The sequence below is a fragment of the Tachyglossus aculeatus genome, chromosome 10, assembly GCF_015852505.1.
Source record: "Tachyglossus aculeatus isolate mTacAcu1 chromosome 10, mTacAcu1.pri, whole genome shotgun sequence".
Classification (NCBI taxonomy): domain Eukaryota; kingdom Metazoa; phylum Chordata; class Mammalia; order Monotremata; family Tachyglossidae; genus Tachyglossus; species Tachyglossus aculeatus.
Genome location: NC_052075.1, coordinates 36346674 through 36371939, shown reverse-complemented (window position 1 = coordinate 36371939; position 25266 = coordinate 36346674). Strand labels below are relative to the sequence as shown.

Here is a 25266-nt window from a genome sequence, read left to right as displayed (position 1 = left end):
GTTCACCATATTGTCCTGTTTCCTCATCTTTCCACTTGTTTCCCTCTTCTCCCCCAACCCCCACAGCCATCTTCCACACCTAGGATAGATTAAAATAGACTTAAATTGCCATAGCAATTAGCGTACAACACGGCCTTAGGACTGAGGGAAATTGAAGAAAAGCATAAAATAAGATACATGCTTTGAGGGAGCTTAGTGCGTACTGGGAGAAGACACACAATCACAGAACATGAGCATTTAGGTAAAGGGCAAGAGTGTGGTAAAATTACAATCAGAGGAGGCTGTAATGGATGGATGGGGTCTACATGTCTACCTGTGTACATGTTTTGTTGTGTTTTGTTGTCTGTCTCCCCCTTCTAATAATAATAATAATGATGGCATTTATTAAGCACTTACTATGTGCAAAGCACTGTTCTAAGATTGTGAGCCCCTTGCTGGGTAGGGACCGTCTCTATATGTTGTCGACTTGTACTTCCCAAGTAGTACAAGTGCAGTACAGTGCTCTGCACACAGTAAACACTCAATAAATACGATTGAATGAATGAATGGTGTGATCAGAGCAGTAGGAGGTTAATCAGGGTAGGCTGTCTGTAGGAGATTGATTTACAGTAAGGCTGAGGAGGAGGAGAAAGATGTAGTTTGGTGAGAAACAAGTAGGAATGGGCTTTGAGACAAGGGAAAGTGCACAGTCTGCTATGGAAGGACCAACTGTGGAGGGATGACGTGGATCATAGGTGCCTATTTTTCATTCTGAGTGATGGAGTGGTAAGAGCTTTGGGAGCAAGAGGATGCATGATGGAGCTTGAGGTGACAGGCAGGCAGCCTTCATAGGCCCTGGTTGGGGTGTTTTCAGCTCCACTCAGTATCTTAGCCTCTTTTGGAAGCTCTGCAGTGTCCTGAGAGATTTGGTGTGCACAAGGCTGCGAATCCTTAACAGAAGCCTGTATGGACAAACACTCCCTTGGAATTTATGCATGAAAGGAACCCGGAAAAGAGTAGAGGGCATGAATTGGGACAGTGGGGAATAATCAACCAGATCTGATGAGTGAGCCAGTTTATGGAGAGGCGTGAAGCCGTTGGCTTTACGTTTGTCCGATGGGAAAAGTGATTGGCAGCTACTCTAGGATTTTGAGAAGGGAAGTTTGGGGAGGTGAGTAGCATTTCAGAATGGTGACTCATCTTTCCGTGAGTAGGACACAACAGAGGAGGGAGAGATGGGAGATAGAGTCCAGCCGTCAGGTCCTTCCCTGTGGAGATTAGGGGTCTGGGGTAACTACCTCAGGGTGGACCTAGGTATGTTAAGAAGAAAAGGATGTTGCTTAAAAAGCAAATATTCCACTTCCAAAATCATCTCCCACCCCGTTATCGAAACTGTATGGCTGCCGGACTCACAAGAGACTTCCTGCTGCTGTTGCTACCGCCTCTCAACCCCTTCTAGGGCCTGTCGCCTGTCAGCGGCACTTGAGGCGATCAGTAGCTCTGTGACGTGGGATCTCTTGGCCTCTAGGAACTCCTTCAGTGGCAGATGGGAGTGTAAGTAGAGGGTGCGGTGACTGGAGTTTCCACCTACCTTCCCACAAAAGGGGCTGAGAGTGAGCGACCAGATAGATAGGAGGAGAAACAGGAGAGGACATTGTTAGTGAAGCTGAGGTGAGATCATGTTTCCAGAAGAATGGGTGGTCCACAGAATCGGGGCAGCTGGGAGGTCAGGAAGGATTAGGATGGAGTAGAGGCTATTGGATTTGGCCAGGAGATCATTGGTGACCCTGGAGAGGGCACTTGCCGTGGAGTGAAGGGATCGGAAGCCAGGTTGGAGGGAATCAAGGAGAAAATTGGTCAAGAGAGGGTTTTTGGAAAAGGGGATACATGAGCATGTTTGATAGCAGTGGGGAAGAGGCCATTGGAGAGTGAGGGTAGCGTTCAGAGAGGGAAGAAGGGAGAGGGCAATTGTTTTGATAAAGTGCAAAGTAAGTGGAGACTCGTAAGTGAAGTCCAGGGCACCGGACATAACAGCAAGCTTCGGTTGGGCCAAATTGTTCTTTTTTTTCCCCAAGATTAGTCCTGTAACACAAGTAAGGATATCGGGCTAGGTTGAGGTTTGCCCACCTGGTATCAAAAGGGACATTTCGAGGCAAAAATTGAATTGAAGGATAGCAGAATGCTAAATAGCTTTCCCTATTTGGAAAACCGGATCAGATGTGACTTTGAAAAAGTGTTGGTAAAATATATATTTGATCCATTCAGATGGTCACTGCATTAGCAATGTATATATGTTTGTACGTATTTATTACTCTATTTTATTTGTACATATTTATTCTATTTATTTTATTTTGTTAATATGTTTTGTTGTCTGTCTCTCCCTTCTAGACTGTGAGCCCACTATTGGGTAGGGACCGTCTCTATATGTTGCCAACTTGTACTTCCCAAGCACTTAGTACAGTGCTCTGCACACAATAAGCGCTCAATAAATACAATTGAATGAATGAATGAATGGTGTTGGAGGCGCAGGTGGATAGGAAAGATTTGAGGGGAGATGGGAGATGTCCTCTTGAGATATTTCTGGGAAAGATGAGAGAGTCAAAGGTAAGGCAGGAGGAGGGAGTGACTGGAGAGGAGCAAGGGAGATTTTAGGTAAATCACGCTTGATGGTTTCAGTTTTATCATTGAAGTATATAGCCAAGTCATTAGGGGCGAGAGACAGAAGGGTCAGGGGATGGGATTTGAGGATGGAGGTTAAACGTCTGAACGTCTGGCAAGGGAAATTTGCATGGGAGGCAAGGATGAAGAAATAATGTCAGGCAGAGTTAAGGCACACCGTGATGAATTTGAAATGGACAAAGTCGGCCCCACATCTGGATTTCTACCAGCAGCGTTCCACAGCTCGTGTGCAGGAGCTAAGGTAGTGGCCTATAATAATAATAATAATAATAATAATAATGATGGCATTTATTAAGCACTTACTATGTGCAAAGCACTGTTCTAAGCGCTGGGGAAGTTACAAGGTGATCAGGTTGTCCCACGGGGGGCTCACAGGCTTCATCCCCATTTTACAGATGAGGGAACTGAGGCCCGGAGAAGTGAAGTGACTTGCCCAAAGTCACACAGCTGACAGTTGGTGGAGCTGGGATATGAACCCATGACCTCTGACTCCAAAGCCCGGGCTCTTTCCACTGAGCCACGCAGCTTCTCCAATGGAGGTGATTCAGGGCTGTGAGTATGAAAACAGAGGAGAGGGACAGGGGAGCGAGTGAATTGACTGTGAATTGAGTGAGTGAATTGAATTGACTGTGAGCCCTATGTGAGACAGGGACTGTGTCCAACTTGAGGATCCTGTATCTACCCCAGGGCTTAATACAATGCCTGGCACATAGTAAGTGCTTAACAAATACCAAAGAAATCAATAAATATGAAACAGAATGCATGTATTAGCAGAGGGAAGGAGGAGAATGGACATAAAGAGGTGATACTCTTAGTAAAGGTTTTTTGGAAGGTCATTTTCTCATTTGACACCATACAAGCAGTAGCCACAACAAAAGATGTCACAGGTATATAGTTTTTTCATATTTTTTGTCTTCAACTACCACCTTCATTTGGGTGATTCAACCATCTACCTTTCAATGTCTGACCTGTTCCCCGTCATCCAACCTCGCATGTCTTTTTGCCTCCATCTCCACTTGGATGGCCCCACTGGTGCCTCAGACTCTCTCACTCTCCCACTCCCAATTTCCCTATCTCCATTGACAACACCAATGCTCTCCCTGTGCCTTTGATATCGCCCTTATCTCCTCACCACCAGTCTGCTCTCCCATCCAGTCTGCCTCTAAACCCAGCCGATTGGCTTCGCAAAAGCATTTTGCATATCCACCCCCTTCTTCAGCATGGATACGACCACGAACCTGGTTCAAGCACTCGTTATATCATGATTGGGCTAGTGTGTCAGCCTTCCTGCCGGTCTCTCTCCCTTCAGCCCACACAGCACTCTGCAGCCCAGATCAGCAGGACACTTCTCCCGACTCCTGAAATCCCTCTAGTAATTCCCATCGCCCACGGCATCAAGCCAAGACTTCTTGCCCTTTGCTTTAAGGTTCCCTACCAGCTCTCTGCACCTTGCTTGTTGGCTCTCCTCACTCACCCCTCCCCTGCCTGCATTGTTTCCTCTTTCTAAGTCCCAACTCATGGCTCTATCCTGTTGTCCTCTTGCCTGCTTCCCTCCCCTTACTCAGGTCATCCCCAGTGCCTGGAACCCCCTTTTCCCACAAATCTGTCAGAACCCAGCCCTCCCCCACTTTATAAGAGGAGGGATATCATCAATTAATTCTGTTGTAGTCTTCCAAGGGTTGAGTCCAATCCTTTGCATGTAGTAGGTGCTCAGTGAATACCACTGATTAGTACAGTGCTCTGCACACAGTAAGCACTCAATAAATACGATTGAATGAATGAATGATTGAAAGCCTTCCTAAAATTCACCTCCTCCACAGGTTCCCTGACTGATTATTAACATTCTAAGTCTTACCCACACTTCAGTCCCTTCTTGCCCTTGATGTATTTATTGCCCATTTGTAGCACTTTAACTGAACATTTGTTCAGATTGCTTTGCCTGTGAATGTCTTTGTCTCCCCTGTGAGCTCTCCTTAAGACAGGGGACATGTCTTGTATTTCTGTTGAACTCCCCAAGTGTTTAGTGGGAACTCAATAAATCCCACCAGCATTACTAGAGAACATCCTTCCCACATTGTGCACAGTGAGGTGTCAGAAGAAGCGGCTGTGTACAGGGTGTCAGACAAGGCCTCTTATATTTTCACAACTTTTTGTTACTGCCTGGTTAATCAATAACTTGGTATTACAGGAAAACTGAATGTATGTAGATCTGTCACTGACTTTAGAGTTATTTCTTAAGACAGCTCCTGGCCAGGGAAATTCGATATCCATAAATTGTTTACTTTTATGAGAGGCTTGATAAATAGCAATTTTGTAGATTGGCCCTCGCATTATATCACCAGAGGCTATAATACCATACATTGAAGGATGGTTAAGGTCATTCCTGTGCACGTAGCCCATGTTATATTTCACAGAAAACTGTACATTCTTTGAACCATAAAACTATGTGTTTCCAATAATTGGTAACCTGTTTTGAACAAGGAGTGTGAATTCATTAATCAGTTGAATCTGCTCTGCAGGAAAAGTTATAAAATCTAATGTATAGTAGTCATTTTAATAGTGTATTGGAAGTCACATTACCACAATTTTGAAGGCATTTATTTTCTACCTTGCTTGAAGGAAAAAAGATTATTTTATTAATATTCAGACCTAGCTGACTCTTTCTCAGTTTCTGAACTTACCAGAAGGCAAGGATCATGTTTTTCTCTCTCTATTGTAAATAAACTGCCAGTGTTTATTGGAAAGATTAATTGAAGGACAAAGGGAGCTGCCATTGTTTACATTACCAAAAATATAACTTCTGGAATGTATCAGAATTTTTTTCCTCTCTGATAAAAAGGCTGTGCCATTTTATTGAAGTGGGAAGCAAAATGTGTGACTTGTAAATAAGTTATGGCCCACCAGACCACCTGTATCAGCCCATAAACTCAGTCGCTTGCTTTTATATCCCCAGTTCTTGATGTACTCTGTATTAAAAATGGTATTGAGAGTTAGTGCTCAACTAATGTTGGTTCAGTTCACCAAACAGTATTACCCTTGGATTTTTCCCTTATTTGCCATCTTTGGCTTATCTTTCTGTTTTAGTTTGTTGTCTTCCCTCTACTTCTCTGTCTCACACTGCCGAATAGATTATATAGTAACCCAACCAATGGTATTTAGTGAGTGCCTGGGAAAGTATAGTTCATGATCTCTGTCCTTAAGGAGAGAGAGAGTGTGTATATATATATCTGTCCCTCTGTTAACACAGTCCTGCACCACAGAGGTTTGGAAAAGGGTCAACACAGTTACCCAGGCCATTGTTTAAGCTGGCTAGTGTTCCCATTTCTACTCTGGTTATGGCACTCGGGAGAGGGCTCAAAGCATCTCTTCTCCTTGCTCTCAGAGGTGAGGTAGAAGCAGAGGATCAGTCCTCACCAATTTCTCAATGATGACGGGACACCCCAATCAAGACAGGTTGGTTCCACCTAATGTAAGTGATGGAAAAAAAGGCAATTGAATAGGTCATTTGTAAGCAGCATAGTGCCAGAATCTTTCTGTTCCTAGAACTTCCGACATTTTTCCCCAGAACATCAGTGATGTCATTTAAAACAGATCCTTCTTGTGTTTCTACCAAATGAAAATCTTTCCTTACTGGTGTGTTTGTAGTTATCACCATCATTGAACACGTTTGAGTGCTCACAACCCTCCTCTCTACTAAAGCTGAAAAAGTGGAAATGAAATGAAGTGAAACAGGACTAAAGTGTAAAATTATCTAGTAGTCTTCTTTGCGTTGGTATAGATAGGAGTGAAATTAATTGCTGTGGAGCCTGGGTAGTTTAGAACATCTCAGAGTTCAGAGAGGCAAGTGTGGGGATCCCTGAGAGACTTCCACGGAACTGGGTGGAAATTGTGGCCAAAAGATGTTAAAATGTGGCAGAAAACTGAAGGAGTTAATTCTGCAGTTAAATGCTTTAGGGAGCTGCAGCAATAGCTGATGCTGTTTTCCATGTAGGTCGAGCTCCCTTTGTGTGGAATTGATGCTCATATTTTGTGTCTCCTAAAGTTATGCCTTAATGGAAACAGCACAGACACAAAGCACAGCACAGGATATGGGTTTTTAATCCCGGCTCTGCCTCTTGTTTGCTGTGGGATCTTGGGCAAGTCACTTAACTTCTGGGCCTCAGTTTCCTCATCGGTAAAATGGACTTTATAACAGGTGGCACATTGGACTTTTTTTACAGAAGCAGCATGACATAGTGGATAGGTCATGGGCCTGGGAGTGAGAAGTTCAAGGATTTAATCCCGGCTCCGCCACTTGTCCGTCGTGTGACTTCGGACAAGTCACCTCTCTGGGTCTCAGTTACCTCATTTGAAAACTGGGGATTGAGAATGTGAGCCCCACGTGGGACCCAGACTGCGTCCAACCCAATTTTTTTGTATCCACCCCATCGCTTAGTACGGTGCCTTGCACATAGTAAGTGCTTAACAGATATTTATTTATTATTTATTACACAAATCCTACTGTCTTCTGTTTAGACTGTGAGCCCCCATGTGGGACAAGGGAATGCGTCTAATTGAGTTGTCTTGGTTAATGCAGTGAGTGCTTGGTAAATAATAAGCTATTAACAAGTACCATAATTATTATTAGTAATACTAGCAATCTAAGGATGTTGTCACACCAGAGGTGAAATATGTTTGTAAACCAATTGATCTTCCTAACACGTGCCTTTATCTGAAGTAAATTGTACTTCTTTTGAGGGGCAGGTGCTATCTTGTTCTGCTTGAATCAAATTATGAGACCCTGTGGATAGTGTTCATTCATTCAATCGTATTTATTGAGCACTTACTGTGTGCAGAGCACTGTACTAAGCGCTTGGGAAGTCCAAGTTGGCAACATAGAGAGACAGTCCCTACCCAACAGCGGGCTCACAGTCTAGAAGGGGGAGACAGACAACAAAACAAAACATATTAACAAAATAAAATAAATAGAATAAATATGTACAAATTAAATAAATAAATAGTGTTATGGTTTTAATAAAATATAATATGAATAAATCCATTATCTAGTACTAAGCTAATTCATTTTGCTTTCCAAGTTCCACTGTGACCTCTGGTGTGATGTAATAACTCAAATTAACCCAACCACTTTTGGGCATTAGCTTTTAGGCTAGATCTGCAATCCCAGCATAGAAAACAATCTGTGGGTTTTTGTGTTGTGTTTGTTTGGGTTAGTGTAAAGTTTTATACACTAGTCGCAATGACTGGTGATATTTGTCAATATCAATACTGCATTTTGATTTTTGTTTAGGTTAGTGTAAAGTTGCATACACTAGTCATAATGACTGATGTTTGTCAATGTCAATATTGCATTTGTTTTTGTTTGGGTTAATGTAAAGTTGTGTATACTAGTTATAATGACTGTTGATGTTTGTCAATATCAATAGTGCATTTTGTCGTTTTTGTTTGGGTTAGTGTAAGGTTGTGTACACCACTCATAATGACTGTTGATGTTTGTCGGTACCAGTACTGCATTAGCTGCCAGACTACATTGCATTTTGGGGAGAAATTCTTTGGGCAGGTTTATACTCCTTTCAACCCATATGTCGAGAGGTGTATAAACTCCCCAGGGCCATCAATTGGCCGCATCAGGTCACCAGCCTGGGTCACTTATTGACTGAGAGCCAGCTCCAGACAATTTTGTCCCTCATTTCATGGGACTTGGGAAGATGTCAGCTCTCCCCGGGGGTCCTCACAGTGAAGGAAGATGGGTCCAACACAAGTAGAAAGATTGCCCAGTGGATGATTTGCTCTCATGTGCCCGGAATCTATCCCCTCAAAACAGTTGTGTTCTATTTCAGCAGATCATCATGCTCCCACTGAAAATTGGTGGAATTTGCATAGTCATTTTGGAAGGCTGTTTCTGGCAATCAAGTAAAGCTCCCATCATCAAAGGCTGCGTCTTGGTCCTTTAAAACAAGAAGATGCTTATTGCAGCAGACCCCTGCCATTTAGATCAGGTCTGAAGCTCCATAATACTGCCTGCATAAAACCCAAGAGCTGAACCTAGTGGGCTTCATAGATGGGAGGACTACATCTCCTCTTGAGAGTCCAATTTCATTAGGTGGATGTTATTCTGAATAGAACAACTATAGAACTGGGGCTCATTCAAAACTTTTATTGAACTCCCCTATCTGATGAAGAGAAAACTGGGGATTTGTGCCCAAAAAGATCTCTTTGCTCAAGAGAAGATCGACTGAGTCCATAAGTAATGTTACAGTGTTAACTAGGTCACACTTCTTAAATATTAGAGTCATATACAAATTTATAACTAGGCAGGACCTTCTGGCTGCGCTGGTCTGTACTGAGTTTAGTTGTTAGTCAAATCAGTCGATGGTATTTTCATGTTTACTGTTCTGGTAAGCACAACCATGTGCCAAAACCATGGTTCCTGCTGTGGACGTAGCGGGGCAGCAGATGTCAGTCGTGCCGGTATAGCAGGAGCAAGAATAAGGATGTAGTGGTCAATAACATCAGTATATTGGGCCTAAAATAAGAATGAAGAGAAAATTGTCCTACCTGGATTCCTTATCGAGGAGTCTTTTTTTATTCATTTTTATATTGTGTTTAATGTCTCATTTAATTACTGTACCTTTCCCAGATCTCCACTTTCTTGTCTTCTTCCCCCCACCCCCTTATCTCTCCATATTTTTCCTCTCCCAAAGGTTTCACTGCGTGGTAGAGTGCAAGGCAGCTGTGAAGGTTTATACAATTTGTACAGTTATGCAATTTACAATTGTACAGTTGTACAATTTATACAGTTTGTACAATTTATACAATACAGAGAAGCAGCATGGCTCAGTGGAAAGAGCCCGGTGTTTGGAGTCAGAGGTCATGGGTTCAAATCCCGGCTCGGCCACTTGTCAGCTGTGTGACTTGGGGCAAGTCACTTCACTTCTCTGTGCCTCAGTTCCCTCATCTGTAAAATGGGGATGAAGCCTGTGAGCCCCCTGTGGAACAACCTGATCACCTTGTATCCTCCCCAGCGCTTAGAACAGTGCTTTGCACATAGTAAGCGCTTAATAAATGCCATTATTATTATTATTATTATTATACAATTGCACTGCTTCGTACTTGGACCAAAAATATTCGGGAGTTGAGATTTTCTCCCCCAAGAAGAGTTGCTCTCTCAAAGACTTTCTTCTTTCTCTTCTTCCTTTTACCTTCTCTTTTCTGTAGGAACCTTAACTTCTGACCCCTATTTCACTGTGAGTGCTGATAGCACACCTGTGACTAGGCCGTGGTAACTGTAGAAAATGCCACAATTGCCAGGAACTGGGGTGGGGTTGAGAGGGGTGTTGCTTGGTGACTGCTCTGTGAAGACTGATGCACACCTGACCTGATCCAAGGCTCAGGGTGATGATGATGATGGTATTTGTAAAGTGCTTACTATGTGCCAAGCACTGTTCTAAGCACTGGGGTAGATACAAGGTAATTAGGTTGTCCCACGTGGGGCTCACAGTCTTAATCCCCATTTTACAGATGAGGTAACTGAGACACGGAGAAGTTAAGTGACTTACTAGGCTGCCGTTTTATATGAATGTTGAGGTTCTCAGTAGCCTCCTGCCACTCTGGAAAATTCACTCACAGCCCAGGCTGGCTTTAGAGGCTTGGAGAATTGAAAAGTCCTGCCACAGTAGAAAATGCCCCATTCCCAAGGTGACCCGTGACTGAAAACCAAAAAGAAAAATTGATTTCCCTAGCAAGTAGCTTTACAGTGATAAAATTCTTGAAATAAGACTAGACCTGTCTGTTAAACTGTTTGCACATCTCTTTCTTGTCTTTCATTCATTCATTCATTCAATCGTATTTATTGAGCGCTGTGTGCAGAGCACTGTACTAAGAGCTTGGAAAGTACAATTCTGCAACAGAGACAATCCCTACCCAATAACGGGCTCGCAGTCTAGAAGATGGACTCACAGTCTCCACAGCCCCCGCCCCCCATATAAAAAGCCCTCCTGAATCCCCACTTTTTTCAATAAGCCTTCCTCAATTAATTCCCAACATCCTAAGTCATATAAACCATGACCAGTGATGACTTTGAAGTCTCCATTAATTGAGAACAGTTTTGCTGTGTAGGCGGGTGGAAAGGGTTATGGTCACAGGTTGTCTTAACTGAGATTTGGGACAAAAACAACTGGATTCAGACTTTTCAGGCAAAGCAGCCTGCTTGGCGGCCCATCTGCATGTGCACTGTAAACTCCACCAGGCAGAGTCTATGGGCTCAGGAGGACTGCCTCTAGCAAGGAAGCAAAAGACTTCCGATAATGACTGCAGTGTTTGCAGAGCTTCAGAATTAATAGTTCACTGGCCAGGTTTCATTCCCACCCACCATTCCCAAAGTAAGGTGGAATGTTAGCAATTACAAAGATGGGAGTTTCAGCCCTGGAATCCAGGAGAGTAACTCACACACAGTCCCATGAGCATTTCTCATTTGTAGCTATTTACCTTTCGGAGCTATTTACCTTTTGGAGATGGCTTATGCAGCTCTGCGAGTTGGTAGGTTGGGCCAATGGAAATGTCTTGGCTAGAAAACTAAATTTAGGAAAGAAATATTTGTTAATGGGATTTTTTCACTGGTTATTAAAAAGTCAAGGATTTTTGATACTTGAGATTGACTAAGAAATTATATTTTATCAATAATAATAATAATGTCATTATTATCATTATTATGGTATTTAAGCACTTACTATGTGCCAGGCACTATACTAAGTGCTGGGATGGGTACAAGCAGATTGGGTTGGACACAGGCCCTGTCCCATGTGGGACTCTTTTTACATTTTACAGATGAGGTAACTGAAGCCCAGTGAAGTAACTTGCCCAAGGTCACACAGCAGACAAGTGGTGGAGCCGGGATTAAGAACCCATGCCATGACCTTCTGACTCCCAGCCCCTTGCTCTATCCACTACACCATTAATAGTCACACTCTTGAGGAGATCCTACTTGAACTGAATTTTCCTAAAGTTAATGTGCTTTGATCTCCTCTGGGCCTCCAGGGACTTCAGTATTATGCCCCTCAGGACAGCAAAGGGGAACAATCCCCCTTCCCCTCTCTCTCATCTCTGTTCTAGTGATAGAATCGCTGTCTGTCCCAACAAGCGTGTGTCTTGGCTATAGATCATTATGCTAAGTGAATAAAGCCAGGCAAACTTAGCAAGAGTAGAGCAGCAGAGTAGTAGCACTGTCAGTTGGAGGGCCTGTTTTTCCCTCCACAGAGGGAAGCATTGAGTTCAGGATATGTAGAATCGTAGAATGCTTTGGAAAGCCCAACATATAGCTGATAATCTTCATTGGCAATAAACCATTTGTGAATTGAACTCTCACACTTCCCTATGAAAAGAAATTGGTCTGACATGATGCGTCTTTGGGTAGGCTGGAAGCTGAAAAAATGCTTCAAGGTGTAGGCTGAGGTACCATTAAGTGGCAAGGCCAGGTGGTCAAGAACCAGTTGTTCCAATTTGGGATTTCCTAAAAGTTATAAGGAAGCAACATGACTCTTTATCGATACTTGTTCTCGAGGTTTGGAAGGGTGCTCTTTAATATAAAGCTCTTGGTCACATGGGGTGTTTAATTTTGACAGGCGTGCAAGTCGACTCAAGTTTTCGGTTCGGATGGACTCCCCTTATGTATGCTGCTAGCGTTGCTAACGTTGATCTGGTGCGTATCCTGTTGGACAGAGGTGCAAATGCAAGCTTTGCAAAAGGTAAGAAGGTTTGGAACTAACATAAACACTTAACATAAACATAAACATAAATACTGGGGTGCCCAAGCCGTTTGTACTGAAGAGCGGCAAAACAAAAACATAAAATGACTGACTTGCAGTAACCCAAATGGCAAGCCGATGTATCTTGGGATTGGGATGTGAGGGGTGGAGGGGTAGGGTGGAGAAGTGATGAGTTGTGGTGGCAACACAAGAGACACCCAGGGGGGTGGTCACTGAGGGGAGGAGAGGGGTTGCCCCCCACAGGGGTTGAAGAAGCAGCACCTACCATCATAACAATAAAACAAGTGAGCCACACACCCTGAGAAGAGCCACAATTTAGCCACCCCTTCACTGTATAACTTTTGTGTGATTCTCAGTAACTATATATTTGCAAGACCCAAGTTATAATAAGGATGGCATTTGTTAAGCGCTTACTATGGGCAAAGTGCTAAGTGCTGGGGGGGATAAAAGGTGATCAGGTTGTCCCACGTGGGGCTCACAGTCTTCTTCCCCACTTTACAGATGAGGTAACTGAGGCTCCGAGAAGTTAAGTGATTTGCCCAAGGTCACACAGCAGACATGTGGTGGAGCCGGGATTCTGTATGGCACGGGTTTGTGCTATAGTGTTTAATGCTTTAGAGGTTAGAAAAAGGTGGTGTTCAGTTTTGAGAGCACATACCAAATTATTTTGCAAACTGGATGTCATGAAATGGTCTTTTTAAATAGGGTGAGCCAGCTAGGCTGACAGCTCCTTCCGGTTTATCTGGGACAGTCCCAAATTTTTATAGGCTGCCCTATCCGGTTGTCAATTTATATAGAAACACCCTTGCAAAGTATGAAAACATGCAGTTATAAAAACTCATCCCTAATATGTAAATTAATTCTCATAACGTTCTTTCTCTTTTTTTGTCCATCCCATTCAAAAGTTCCCAGAAAAGCAATGTGACTAGCAGTATCAAATGCATGATACTGTTGAATAGAGAAGCAGCATTACCTAATGGATAGAGCATGGGCCTGGGAATCAGAAGGACCTAGGTTCTAATCCCAGCTTCGCCATTTGTCTGCTATATGACATTGAGCAAGTCACTTAACCTCTCTGTGCCTCAGTTCCCTCATCTGTAAAATGACGATTAAGCCTGGGAACCCCATGTAGGACATGGACTGTGTCCAACCTGACTAGCTTGTATCTACCTCCATCACTTAGCACATTGCCTGGCACATAGTTAGTGCCTAACAACAGCAAAAAAAACAAACTGTACTTTAGGGCTGGTGGGAACTAGGGGAATAAAAAGGTGATGTCCTCCTTTCAGAGTTGCAATTTGGAACCAGATTGTAAGATGGAAGGACTCCTACCAAATGCCAGGAAAATTCATTGTTGCGCTACCGTCACCTCATAAAACAAATAGTATTTTAATATATTATAATAATTATTATTTTTATGGAATTTGTTAAGCGCTTCCTAAGTGCTGAGCACTGGGGTAGATACAAGGTAGATACAAAGTAATACTAGATACAAGGTTGTCCCACATGGGGCTCACCGTCTTAATCCTCATTTTACAGATGAGGTAACTGAGGCACAGAGAAGTTAAGTGGGTTGCCCAAGGTCACACAGTAGACAAGTAGTGGAGTCAGGATTAGAACCCATTTCCTCTGACTCCCAAGCCCTTGCTCTTTCCACTGAGCCACCCTGCTTCTCCTGATATATATATTTTCTTTCAATGGTACTCTTCAATATAGATCAGCACACTGTTCTGATGGCTGCATGTTCAGCTCGAGTTCCAGAAGAACAGATTTTGAAGACTGCAGAGCTACTTATTTCAAGAAATGCCAGCCCTAATGTTACTTGCAGGTATGGGGAATGAAGACTGCAATATTTGTTTCTGATGTTTCAGCCTTTTTACTAAGCTTTTACATTCTAAGGTCAGTCTCTTCAACAGGAGTAATGTGAATCAATTTATTTAATTTCTAAACAGTCAGTTCCTGCCACCTGTAGTAGCTGTCAAGGACAGAAAACTGGGCAGGGCAGACCACTGGTCTGGTCTGGTAATAGTATGAATTTTGTCTGGCCTTTCCTTCCCTTGGCCCCAAGTCTTCGAGTTTGTTTCCACAGTGAAAAGAAAATCACAGAGGGCAACTCGTTTTTTCATGTATTTGGAGAATTGGTTAATGAGTGAATTAAGGGGATTTATTTCTACGCTATGTGAAAACTGAGGCATGGAAAAGGGTAGCAGCCTTTTTCTCTTTCAGATAAATGGGAAACAGAATGTTCATATTCAAAATTGAGTTAATTCTTCATTTTCTTCAGTTAACCTGAAATATTTTTCCTTACATTCTTTAGAACAGCGTGTTTCTTACTTTTTACCAAAACGTTTTTTAGTTGCTCCAATTACAATTCAGAAAATAAGGATGAAAGAGATCATTTAGTAAGTTCAGTTCTTAGCAAATAACTGATATAATAGTTTGACCTTCCAAAAAAATGCATTTTATCAAAACTTTGATCAAATCCTCTGTGGGGGTCTGGTCTCAAACTAAGAAGTATTGCCTAATACAGATTTGTTTTGTTCTCTGAGGTAGATGGCAGGTTCACACAGTTAAATGATCTTTTTGGTAAACAATTTTCTGACTCCTAAGTAGTCTTATCAGTGGATGTGAAATATTTCAGAGTTTCTGAGAGATTTTATATTAACGGTGTGTAAGTCAATGAATCTTTCCCTGGTGAAAAGATACATTCCATGACAAGATAAAGTGCATTTTGAAAATCACACGAATCTACTTCTGTGTGTGTGCGTACGCATGCACAAAGCTTTTTGATGTGTTAATGTAAAAATAGTGGAATGGACAGAGGCACACAACCTCTAACCCACCCCTGCTTTATCCAGGTGGTGGGTTGACATCTAGCACCGCTCCTCTTCTTAGCGTGTGAAAGGCATTATTCTCTCATCCCCATTAAATTGCACTAGGCACAGTTGTATCCCACTACTGATTTACAACAGGCTTTCCACCCCTTCCAGGAATTCTCTCCCTCCCAACAAGGCCCAAATCTGATTTCTGCCTGTATATTCTCTCCCTGTGCTTAATACAACGGTCTGCACACAGTGAGTGCTGAATAAATGCTAAAACTGCTACTCCTCCCCTACTAGCAACTAGGGAGACGCATGAATTATTTCTGCTAATCAGGGAACGTGAACACTCTTTTTAGAAAGTAATATATTAGTTATTTTAATACCCAGAATAAAATGCGATACTATCATAAAGCCCTGTGACTCCACCTTAGTAAGGGTATGGAGAAGGAATGTATTGTGGAAAGTTCATGTTAAAAGATGTGACATTTACTTGATAAGACATAGCACTCATGTAAAAAAATGCCCTATTAGTCCATTTTATTTCAACAAGGTGGTGTGCATTTGCGCAACCCATTTTTACAGCAGGATCCATTAGCTTTATCTCTTGGCAGTTACCGACACCTCACCTAACCTTGGCCGGGGCACCTGGTCATGTCATAGGCAATAAAAGAGATTTTATTTAACTTAAAAATAGAAAACAAGAAGTCCCTGACCTTGGGATTTGCAGGGTGAATTGAGTGGCTCTGCTCATTTGTAAATCAGGTGAGTTGTTTTTATTAGGCTATGTAATTCATTAAATTCTGAAACAGCTTCGCAGTTACTGTGTATAATTCATTTTTCCTGTCGTAAAAATTAAGTACTTGGCTAAAAATATTGCATTGACAGAAATATGAAGAAGTGCCCAACTTTATAGGCAGAACCTGTAAGAATTTATGACTGGAAATACAGTGAATCAACTTTATTATTGGAGACTTTTTAGTCCTTTGCACTTAAATTTTGCTTCAAAAATTAAATGATTAGATGATCGTCTTATAAAATTAACTGAACAAGATATGTTAAAGGTTAGCATGTCATTGTTTTATTTGTAGTCTTGGCACTTGAAAAGTTTTAATTCCTTGCACCTTGTTGGCAGATGGGAAATCATATTGACTTCTTGAAATATGGCAACTCTTCCAATCTCAGAGTGTATTTTATTATTGCAATTAGCTGTACCCTTTGAACTAGATTAATAAATAATGTTTAATCAGCTTTGTTCATATCAACTGCATTGGTGAACATTTAGTTTTGCAATTCAACAGCAGAATAGTAGCTGAAAGATAACCTTTCACAAAATTATTGATTTATTATTGAAATGACTCCAGATTTATTTCCTTTAAAATTTTTCTCCCATTTCCCCCACCTGCACTTGTATGTATTAGCAGGCTCAACAAATGTGTTGCTCTGCCCACAATAAGCACTCACTAATTCCGATCGAGTGAATCGAATGAATGAAATGTTGGCTTAGTTCACCAGTAGGACTAAAATCATTACTCATCATGTGCTGTGGATCTCTGCTTGTGTGTTCTGTCTTGGCTTTTCTTTCTCCTACTCTGTTTTCCCCAAATTGATATTTTGGTCAGCTCTGACAAGCAGATGAGTATATCTTTGAGACCCACATAACATATTAAATGAGCTGCACAAACAGTTTTCCTTGGCGACATGGAACTGGCTGCAGCTCAAGATTCCGTCTAAGGAGGCAACACACTGTTCAGCGATGTACTGATAGATAAGTAGGAAATCAAAATAAGCAGATTAGCATTTCCTTGGGATCCTGTCAGATGGAGTGCGGCAATGGTGTGGCATCAAGCTTCAGGCCAGATGGAAGGCCAAAAGAGCAGTAGTGGTGCTTAGCAGGAGTTTCCAAACACTCTCAAGGGGCAGATTTATAAATGCCTGTCGATGGTAGGTCACTTAGGTCCCTGCTAATGGTACCCCCATTGCTTGTGGTGTTCAAAGAATGGAGCTCCTTGTCAAGGCAGTAATTTCATCCTTCAAATCGCTCACCCTGGAATGAGCCAGTTTGGTCCTATACTGAGCCACTTTGCCAAGAGCCAAGGGCGTAGGCTGCTGAACCTACTATTTGACAGGCAGGATTCAAGCATCCAAAGGGCTGGGTTTGGCTTGCAGGGTGGGGTTTGGCCATCCCTCCCCACAGATGCGTTTGGCTTCTTAAGCAGTGCCATCAGCGATGCTCACACAAAATACTTCCCGTGCGAGACAGGATTGCACACAATTAGGCCCTAGAATGAAGTCTGTCTACTGCTTTAAAAGCTAGGTACACCTCAGCGCTGCTCTGCAGGGTGAGTGACGAGGGAAGAATCAGCGACAGACGGTAGGGTACCCAACCTGTTGTTGTAGGGTGAGCTGAGATGAGCTAACCAATATGACGGGAGGGTTAAGGAGGCAGTAAAGTTGAGCCTCCAACAATGCAGCATGACGGTTCAGGGTTAGAAGGTAGCCGCAGCAGACAGACCAGCCCGGTATGCTGCAATCAATAAAGGAGTAGCTCTTTTCAAACGAGCATTTCAAGAATCGGGCAAGACTGAAACTCAGAGCAAACAACCATACCAGGCGCTGCCAATAGCCAACTCGTCAGGACAGTAGATGGGATGTATACTGGGTGCGAGGTGGCTTTTCAGCCATACCCCCACTCAGGAAATTTCACTCTTAGTGTCATCATCCACAGATTTGATTGTTCTCTGAATAATTCCTTGGGCCAAGGGTACCCAGCTCTGTAGGAATCAGTATTCAGACTGTAGGGTGATATCACCGACTTCACTCCTAAATAATTTTTTGACTCTGCACCAGCCCCAGTTCTTCTCAGGTTTCTGCAACGAGCCAAGAGCCACATCAATAGGCCTGGAAAGTGTGAGTGGGGGCCCAAAAGGCCTGAAATCTGTCCCTGTTTGGTATCTCTTGGCTCTAGGGCATCTGCCTCTCCTTCACCTCAGGCCCTTTCCTTCCTGACCTGAGGACTTTCTGTCAAGCAAATACTGGGGCCACGTTAATCTGAGCATTAATCCCATCCCATCTTGATTGCTATATCAGCCTCCTTGCTGTCCTCCCCGCCTCCTGTCTCTTTTCCCCCACTCCAGTTCATACTTCACTCTGCTGCCTGGATCATTTTTCTACAAAAGCCTTAAGGCCGTGTTTCCCCATTCCTCAAGAACCTCCAGTTGTCGACCATCCGCCTCCACATCAAACAGAATCTCCTTACCATCAGATTTAAAGCAATGGTAGCCCATTGCATGTGGTGTTCAAAGAACGGAGCTCCTTGTCAAGGCGGTAATTTCATCCTTCAAATCGCTCACCCTGGAATGAGCCAGTTTGGTCCTATACTGAGCCACTTTGCCGAGAGCCAAGCATGTAGGCTGCTGAACCTACTATTTGACAGGCAGGATTCAAGCGTCCAAAGGGCTGGGTTTGACTTGCAGGATGGGGTTTGGACATCCCTCCCCACAGACGCATCTGGCTTCTTAAGCAGTGCCATCAGCGATGCTCACACAAAATACTTCCAGTACGAGACAGGATTGCACACAATTAGGCCCTAGAATGAAGTCTGTCTACTGCTTTAAAAGCTAGTTTCACCTAGCTTTGGCTCTTGGGCATCTGCCTCTCCTTCACCTCAGGCCCTTTCCTTCCTGACCTGAGGCCCTAGAATGACTCTATCACCTTGCCCCCCCACCCCAACTCACCTCGCTATTCTCCTACTGCAACCCAGCCTGCACACTTGTCTCCTCTACTGCCCAACTTCTCACCGTCCTTCAGTCTCGTCTATTTCACTCCTGACCTCACCCACGGTCCTGCCTTTGGCTAGGAATGCTCTTCCTCTTCATGTTCGACAGAGCCTTATTGAAGGCACATCTCCTCCAAGAGGCTTTCCATGATTAAGCCCTCTTTTCCTTTTCTCCCATTCCCTTCTGCGGTGCCCTGCCTTGTTCCCTTTATTCCTCCCTTCTAGACTGTGAGCCCATTATTGGCTAGGGATCGTCTCTATATGTTGCCAACTTGTACTTCCCAAGTGCTTAGTACAGTGCTCTGTACACAGTAAGCGCTCAATAAATACGATTGAATAAATGAGTGAATCCCCCCTCCCAGCCCTACAGCACTTATGTACATATCCATAATTTCTTAATATTAATGTCTGTCTCCCCCTCTAGACTGTAAGCTCATTGTGGACAGGGAATGTGTCTACTGTATTGTTATATTGTAAGTGTTTAGTACAGTGCTCTGCATACAGTAAGAGCTCAATAAATGTGATTGATTGATTGTTGGGCTGAGCATTGGAGCTGGTGAGTGAGCCTGGCTTTTCCCATCTCTACTGCCATTGTTTGGTTTTGCTGAGATCCCTAAACAATTCTGAAGCAGGCCTCATTCTCTTCTGTCCCAGTGACATTTCCAGACACTTTGAAAGCAGAGAAGCCAAAATAATAATAATAATAATAATGACATTTATTAAGCGCTTACTATGTGCAAAGCACTGTTCTAAGCGCTGGGGAGGTTACAAGGTGATTAGGTTGTCACACGGGTGGCTCACAGTCTTCATCCCCATTTTACAGATGAGGTAGCTGAGGCCCAGAGAAGTGAAGTGACTTGTCCAAAGTCACACAGCTGACAACTGTCAGAGCTGGGATTTGAACCCATGACCTCTGACTCCAAAGCCCGGGCTTTTTCCACTGATGGCAATGGCCCTTTTAGCCAGACAAGTGGAGCAGGAAGAGGGTGAGACTGGGAAATGGTGAAGCTGGCACAGAGATGATAGAGAAGCAGTAGCGCTAAGGAGGGGTCCAGAGCAGTGTCACTAACAAAATAGGTCAAACTGGGCCCCGACCGACGGCCAGAGAGGCAATGAGAAGTCCCCCCTGAAGGATCTTCCCAGAGGCTGAGAACTGTGGCCTTGAGGAATCATTAGAAGCCCACACTTGGGACCTCAGTGTGCTAGTTTACTTGGTGAAATAATAAATATTTTATTTTGTTTTACTTGAGAAAGTATTAACTCTAGGCCTTAGATTATTAACTGATGCAAAGTGCTTTTTAAGAAAGCCACTCATTTTGTCCTCTTATATTGTTATTGCTCTTTAGTAAAGTACTAGAGTTACTGTTTAATCTTAGCTATCAATCATTGTTTCAAGGTTGTTGTAGCTTGATTGCTTTACTTCCTCCTAATCCACTAAGATTAATGAGGAATTTTTGCCTTTTTAAAAAATAAGAAACAAGGAATTTCCTTAAAGTCAGGATAACTAATTAACTGTAAACTTTTGATAAACTCTTTGAAACAGAAAAATGCTAACGTAAGTTTTTGGGACTTTGAAAAGTAAAGGTAGTCCTCAGATGATACAATTCAGAATCATTTTTTTTTTCAAAGAAACGATGTTATAAGTAGGGGAGTGGTTTTTCCATTTGTTCCCAAGCCCAGATCGGGCACCCTGTTTTTGCCAAAATTTCAGAATTGTGAATGTAATTATAGATGAATAATATAGTTACACTAATGTGCCTATGACATTTACTTACTGTAAGCTCCTGTCATTCATTCAATCATATTTGAGCGCTTACTTTGTGCAGAGCACTGTACTAAGTGCTTGGGAAGTACAAATCGGCAACATATAGAGACGGTCCCTACCCAACAACAGGCTCACAGTCTAGAAGGGGGAGACAGACAACAAAACAAAACAAGTAAACAGGTGTCAATACCATCAGAATAAATCGAATTATAGCTATAAGCACATCATTAATAAAATAGAGTAATAAATATGTACAAATATACACAAGTGCTATGGGGAGGGGAATGGGGTAGGACTGGGGGGGCAATGGGGTGGGGAGGAGGAGGAGAGGAAAAAGGGGGATCAGTTTGGGAAGGCCTCCTGGAGGAGGTGAGCTCTCAGTAGGGCTTTGGAAGGAGGAAGAGAGCTAGTTTGGCTGATGTGTGGAGGGAGGGCATTCCAGGCCAGAGGTAGGATGTGGGCTGGAGGGATTGTCTACCAACTCTCTTGTATTGTACTCTCCTAGGCGCTTAGTAGAAATGCTCTGCACAGAGTGTACACTCAATTCCAGTGACATTGAGTCATCAGGGGTAAAATGGGTATGTCATCCCCCTCTGCTAACTCTCCGGAGTCAGGAAACTCCTATCATCTCCTGCTGCATCCACCTTCATCTCCTTGATACTTCCTCCCCTGTTAAGACTCATAATTGTGCTCCCATTTCAATCAATCAGTGGCATTTATTGCATGTGTACTGTGTACTCCTCCCCCTCCCATCCCCTTACTGTAGGGGTTCCTCAAGGGTCAGTTCTTGATCTCCTTCTGTTCTCTATCTACACTCACTCCCTTGGTGAACTCATTCACTCCCACGGCTTCAACTATCATCTCTACGCTGATGACACCCAAATCTACATCTCTGACCCTGCTGTCTCTCCCTCCCTTCAGGCTCGTGTCTCCTCCTGCCTTCAGGACATCTCCATCTGGATGTCTGCCCGCCATCTAAAACTCAGTATGTCCAAGACTGAACTCCTTATCTTCCCTCCCAAACCCTGCCCTCTCCCTGACTTTCCCATCACTGTAAACAGCACTACCATCCTTCCCGTCTCCCAAGCCCGCAACCTTGGTGTTATCCTCGACTCTGCTCTCTCGTTCACCCTCACATCCAATCCATCACTAAAAACTGCCGATCTCACCTCCGCAACATCGCCAAGATCCGCCCTTTTCCTCTCCATCCAAACCGCTACCCTGCTGGTTCAATCCCTCATCATATCCCGACTGGATTACTGCATCAGCCTCCTCTCTGATCTCCCATCCTCCTGTCTCTCCCCACTTCAGTCTATACTTCACACCGCTGCCCAGATCATCTCTGTGCAGAAACACTCTGGGCATGTTACTCTCCTCCTCAAAAATCTCCAGTGGTTGCCTGTCAATCTACAAATCAAGCAAAAACTCGTCACTCTCGGCTTCAAGGCTCTCCCATCACCTCGCCCCCTCCTACCTCACCTCCCTTCTTTCCTTCTCCAGCCCAGCCCGCACCCTCTGCTCCTCTGCCGCTAACCTCCTCACTGTGCCTTGTTCTCGCCTGTCCTGCTTTCGACCCCCGGCCTACATCTTCCCCCTGGCCTGGAATGCCCTCCCTCCGCACATCCGCCAAGCTAGCTCTCTTCCTCCCTTCAAAGCCCTACTGAGAGCTCGCTTCCTCCAGGAGGCCTTCCCAGACTGAGCCCCCTCCTTCCTCTCCCCCTCCTCATCCCCCCCCACCCTACCTCCTTCCCCTCCCCACAGCACCTGTATATATGTTTGTACAGATTTATTACTCTATTTTACTTGTACATATTTACTATTCTATTTATTTTATTTTGTTAATATGTTTTGTTTTGCTGTCTGTCTCCCCCTTCTAGCCTGTGAGCCCGTTGCCACAGTCTCTATATGTTGCCAACTTGTAATAATAATAATAATGACATTTATTAAGCGCTTACTATGTGCAAAGCACTGTTCTAAGTGCTGGGGAGGTTACAAGGTGATCAAATTGTCCCATGGGGGGCTCACAGCCTTAATCCCCGATTTTACAGATGAGGTAACTGAGGCACAGAGAAGTTAAGTGACTTGCCCAAAGTCACACAGCTGACAGATGGTGGAGCCGGGATTTGAACCCATGACCTCGAACTCCAAAGTCCGTGCTTTTTCCACTGAGCCACACTGCTTCTCTATAATATAAGATTATATATATATTTATATATATATATATATATAATATAATATATCTCTATAAGATAATATAAGATAATATACATATCCAGTGCCATTAATGAGAGGAGATATTCATGAAAAGATTAGGAATGTGTGTTATGCAAAAGTATGAGGAAATTACATCTGTGGCTTTATTTCTTCTTCAAATCTAGTGTTTTGTTTTCATTTGCATTTTTTTGTTCCCTGGTGGTAGAAAGGTGCTTACACTATTACAGTCAGTTAGGTTTGGTGATTTTTTTTTCACCTTGAATCCTTGATTAATATATAGCTTTCCCTTTGAATTATGGTGCGGTATTTTACTTTTAACAAAGTATTTATAGCCATTGATAAGATTGCAGTAAGCAAATAGCCGCATTTTCAAGGCCTTGACTTTTATCATTGTGTGATTGTCAGCTTCGTCAAGTGATATTACGTATTTTTATAAAGGAAAGACGTCTGGGAAAATGTGTTTCATTTCTGGTCATAAAGTTTGTCATAAATGTTCGTATAGTAGGGGTGCATAGATGTATGATGATTAACTGTGGATTGCAGTGGTTTTATCAGCTAGACCGAAATAAAGTTGTGCCTTATATTTTATTTCTAACTGCAACTGAATAAGTGTAATGTGTTTAGAGATTTCACCTTTGAAGACTTGTCAACGTACAGTGAAGTCAGAAATCATAAAATTTAAATAAGCCTCTACCGGAATTAGGTAATTTAGAAATCGCCTGTAATGTTCTTATCTTGTGTGATTTATGTACCTAGAGTTATCTTTACTTCTTAGAACTCTGTCTTTTATTTCTCTGTTTTCAGACATCATCTACTGCTGTCTGGATGTTCTGGGGTAGATGTCAAAAACATTAATTAGAATTTCTACTTTTCCACTTCTCGAACCATGTCTGTTCCTTAAGGAGATTCTGTGACTGCACTGGTATTATTAGTGAATTTTATAGTGAGATCAGTCATATTCAACATTAATAGCCATCAGAGTTGCTCACACTAAGATTGCACACACTCAGATTCTCACTATTATCTCATCACAGTTCACATACTTTTAAGTGAGCCCTAAAATACAGAAATAACTGTTGTTCTTGAGACTTTTCTAGGTAAGACAGAATTTTAATTGAGACATTTTGATGGATGTTGAGAAATTCCAATCAGGATCCTTTGCCAAAATTTGAAACTGATAGAGTATTGAAGCTACTTTACATTATTCATAAATACAAGCATTATTTGGTCTACGTAATGGGGATATCCTAACTAGACCCTTTTTGAAAAAAATCATTTGTCTTCCTCATCCATTTCCCTCACTTTGCTCACCACTTTAGTTTTCAGCACATCACTTATTTTCTAGTTTTTGCTTCTTTACAGCTGTGTTGCTACAGTACTGTATCTGTGATAGGGGATGTCGAGATTGAAGATTTCAAATTTTGAAACCTCGGATACAAATCAAAACTACCCCCTGCCCAGACCAGGGTAGTTCAACGTCAGTCAGGAAATTGGTTATTTTTTTTTGAATGCTCATAGGCGACTATCCCAACTGGGAGTTTTGATGCATTTTAGAAATTGCAGTCCCTAACTTCAGTTGATTCCGCTCTAATAGGAGAGAACAGAACTGTGTGCAGGAAAGAACAAAGGATCCAGAATGGGGATAAGAAGGAGGCAAGTTTAGTTCAATGTCAGTCAGGAAATTGGTTATTTTTTTTGAATGCTCATAGGTGACTATCCCAACTGGGAGTTTTGATGCATTTTAGAAATTACAGTCCCTAACTTCAGTTGATTCCACTCTAATAAGAGAGAACACAACTGTGTGCAGGAAAGAACAAAGGATCCAGAATGGGGATAAGAAGGAGGCAAGTTTTGTAAGAAGGAGATCCTTAGAGAAGAGCATCAGCACACAGAGAATCTTAATAATGGAATCTCCCATCAGGAGCAATGGACAAGCCTCAGCCCTGAGACTTGAGGATTGAGAACCTGTTGAAAGGAACTGGTTTGCTCAGTGCCACTCACGCTGCCATCCCTGCCAGTGATGTTCCCACTAGGGCACAAATAGAGCAAGCAAGAAGGCGGGCTGGATGTAAACCATTGCCAAGCGGCCAAAGGTTTTTCCGTTCAGAACACACTCATGGCTGAAGTGACCCCAGTTTATGGCCGATATTGAGCCATATTGGCACATCACTGCCTTGGCAGGCATCTCATCCTTACTGTCCTCGTTAGCCAGCTCTTTGATGGGATTGTTACTGGTCCTGGCCATGGACCACTGGTGGCAGAGCCTCATCA

General features: G+C 42.9%; 1 protein-coding gene across 1 annotated transcript in view; it reads left to right on the top strand.

Moving 5' to 3' along the window:
• Positions 1 to 25266, top strand: part of ASZ1 (ankyrin repeat, SAM and basic leucine zipper domain containing 1) — a 74952-nt gene that overhangs the window by 7499 nt on the left and 42187 nt on the right. Inside the window, exons 3-4 of the mRNA XM_038753240.1 lie at positions 12276 to 12398; positions 14136 to 14247. Of these exons, the coding sequence (XP_038609168.1) occupies positions 12276 to 12398; positions 14136 to 14247 (235 nt within the window). The remainder of the gene's footprint in view (positions 1 to 12275; positions 12399 to 14135; positions 14248 to 25266) is intronic.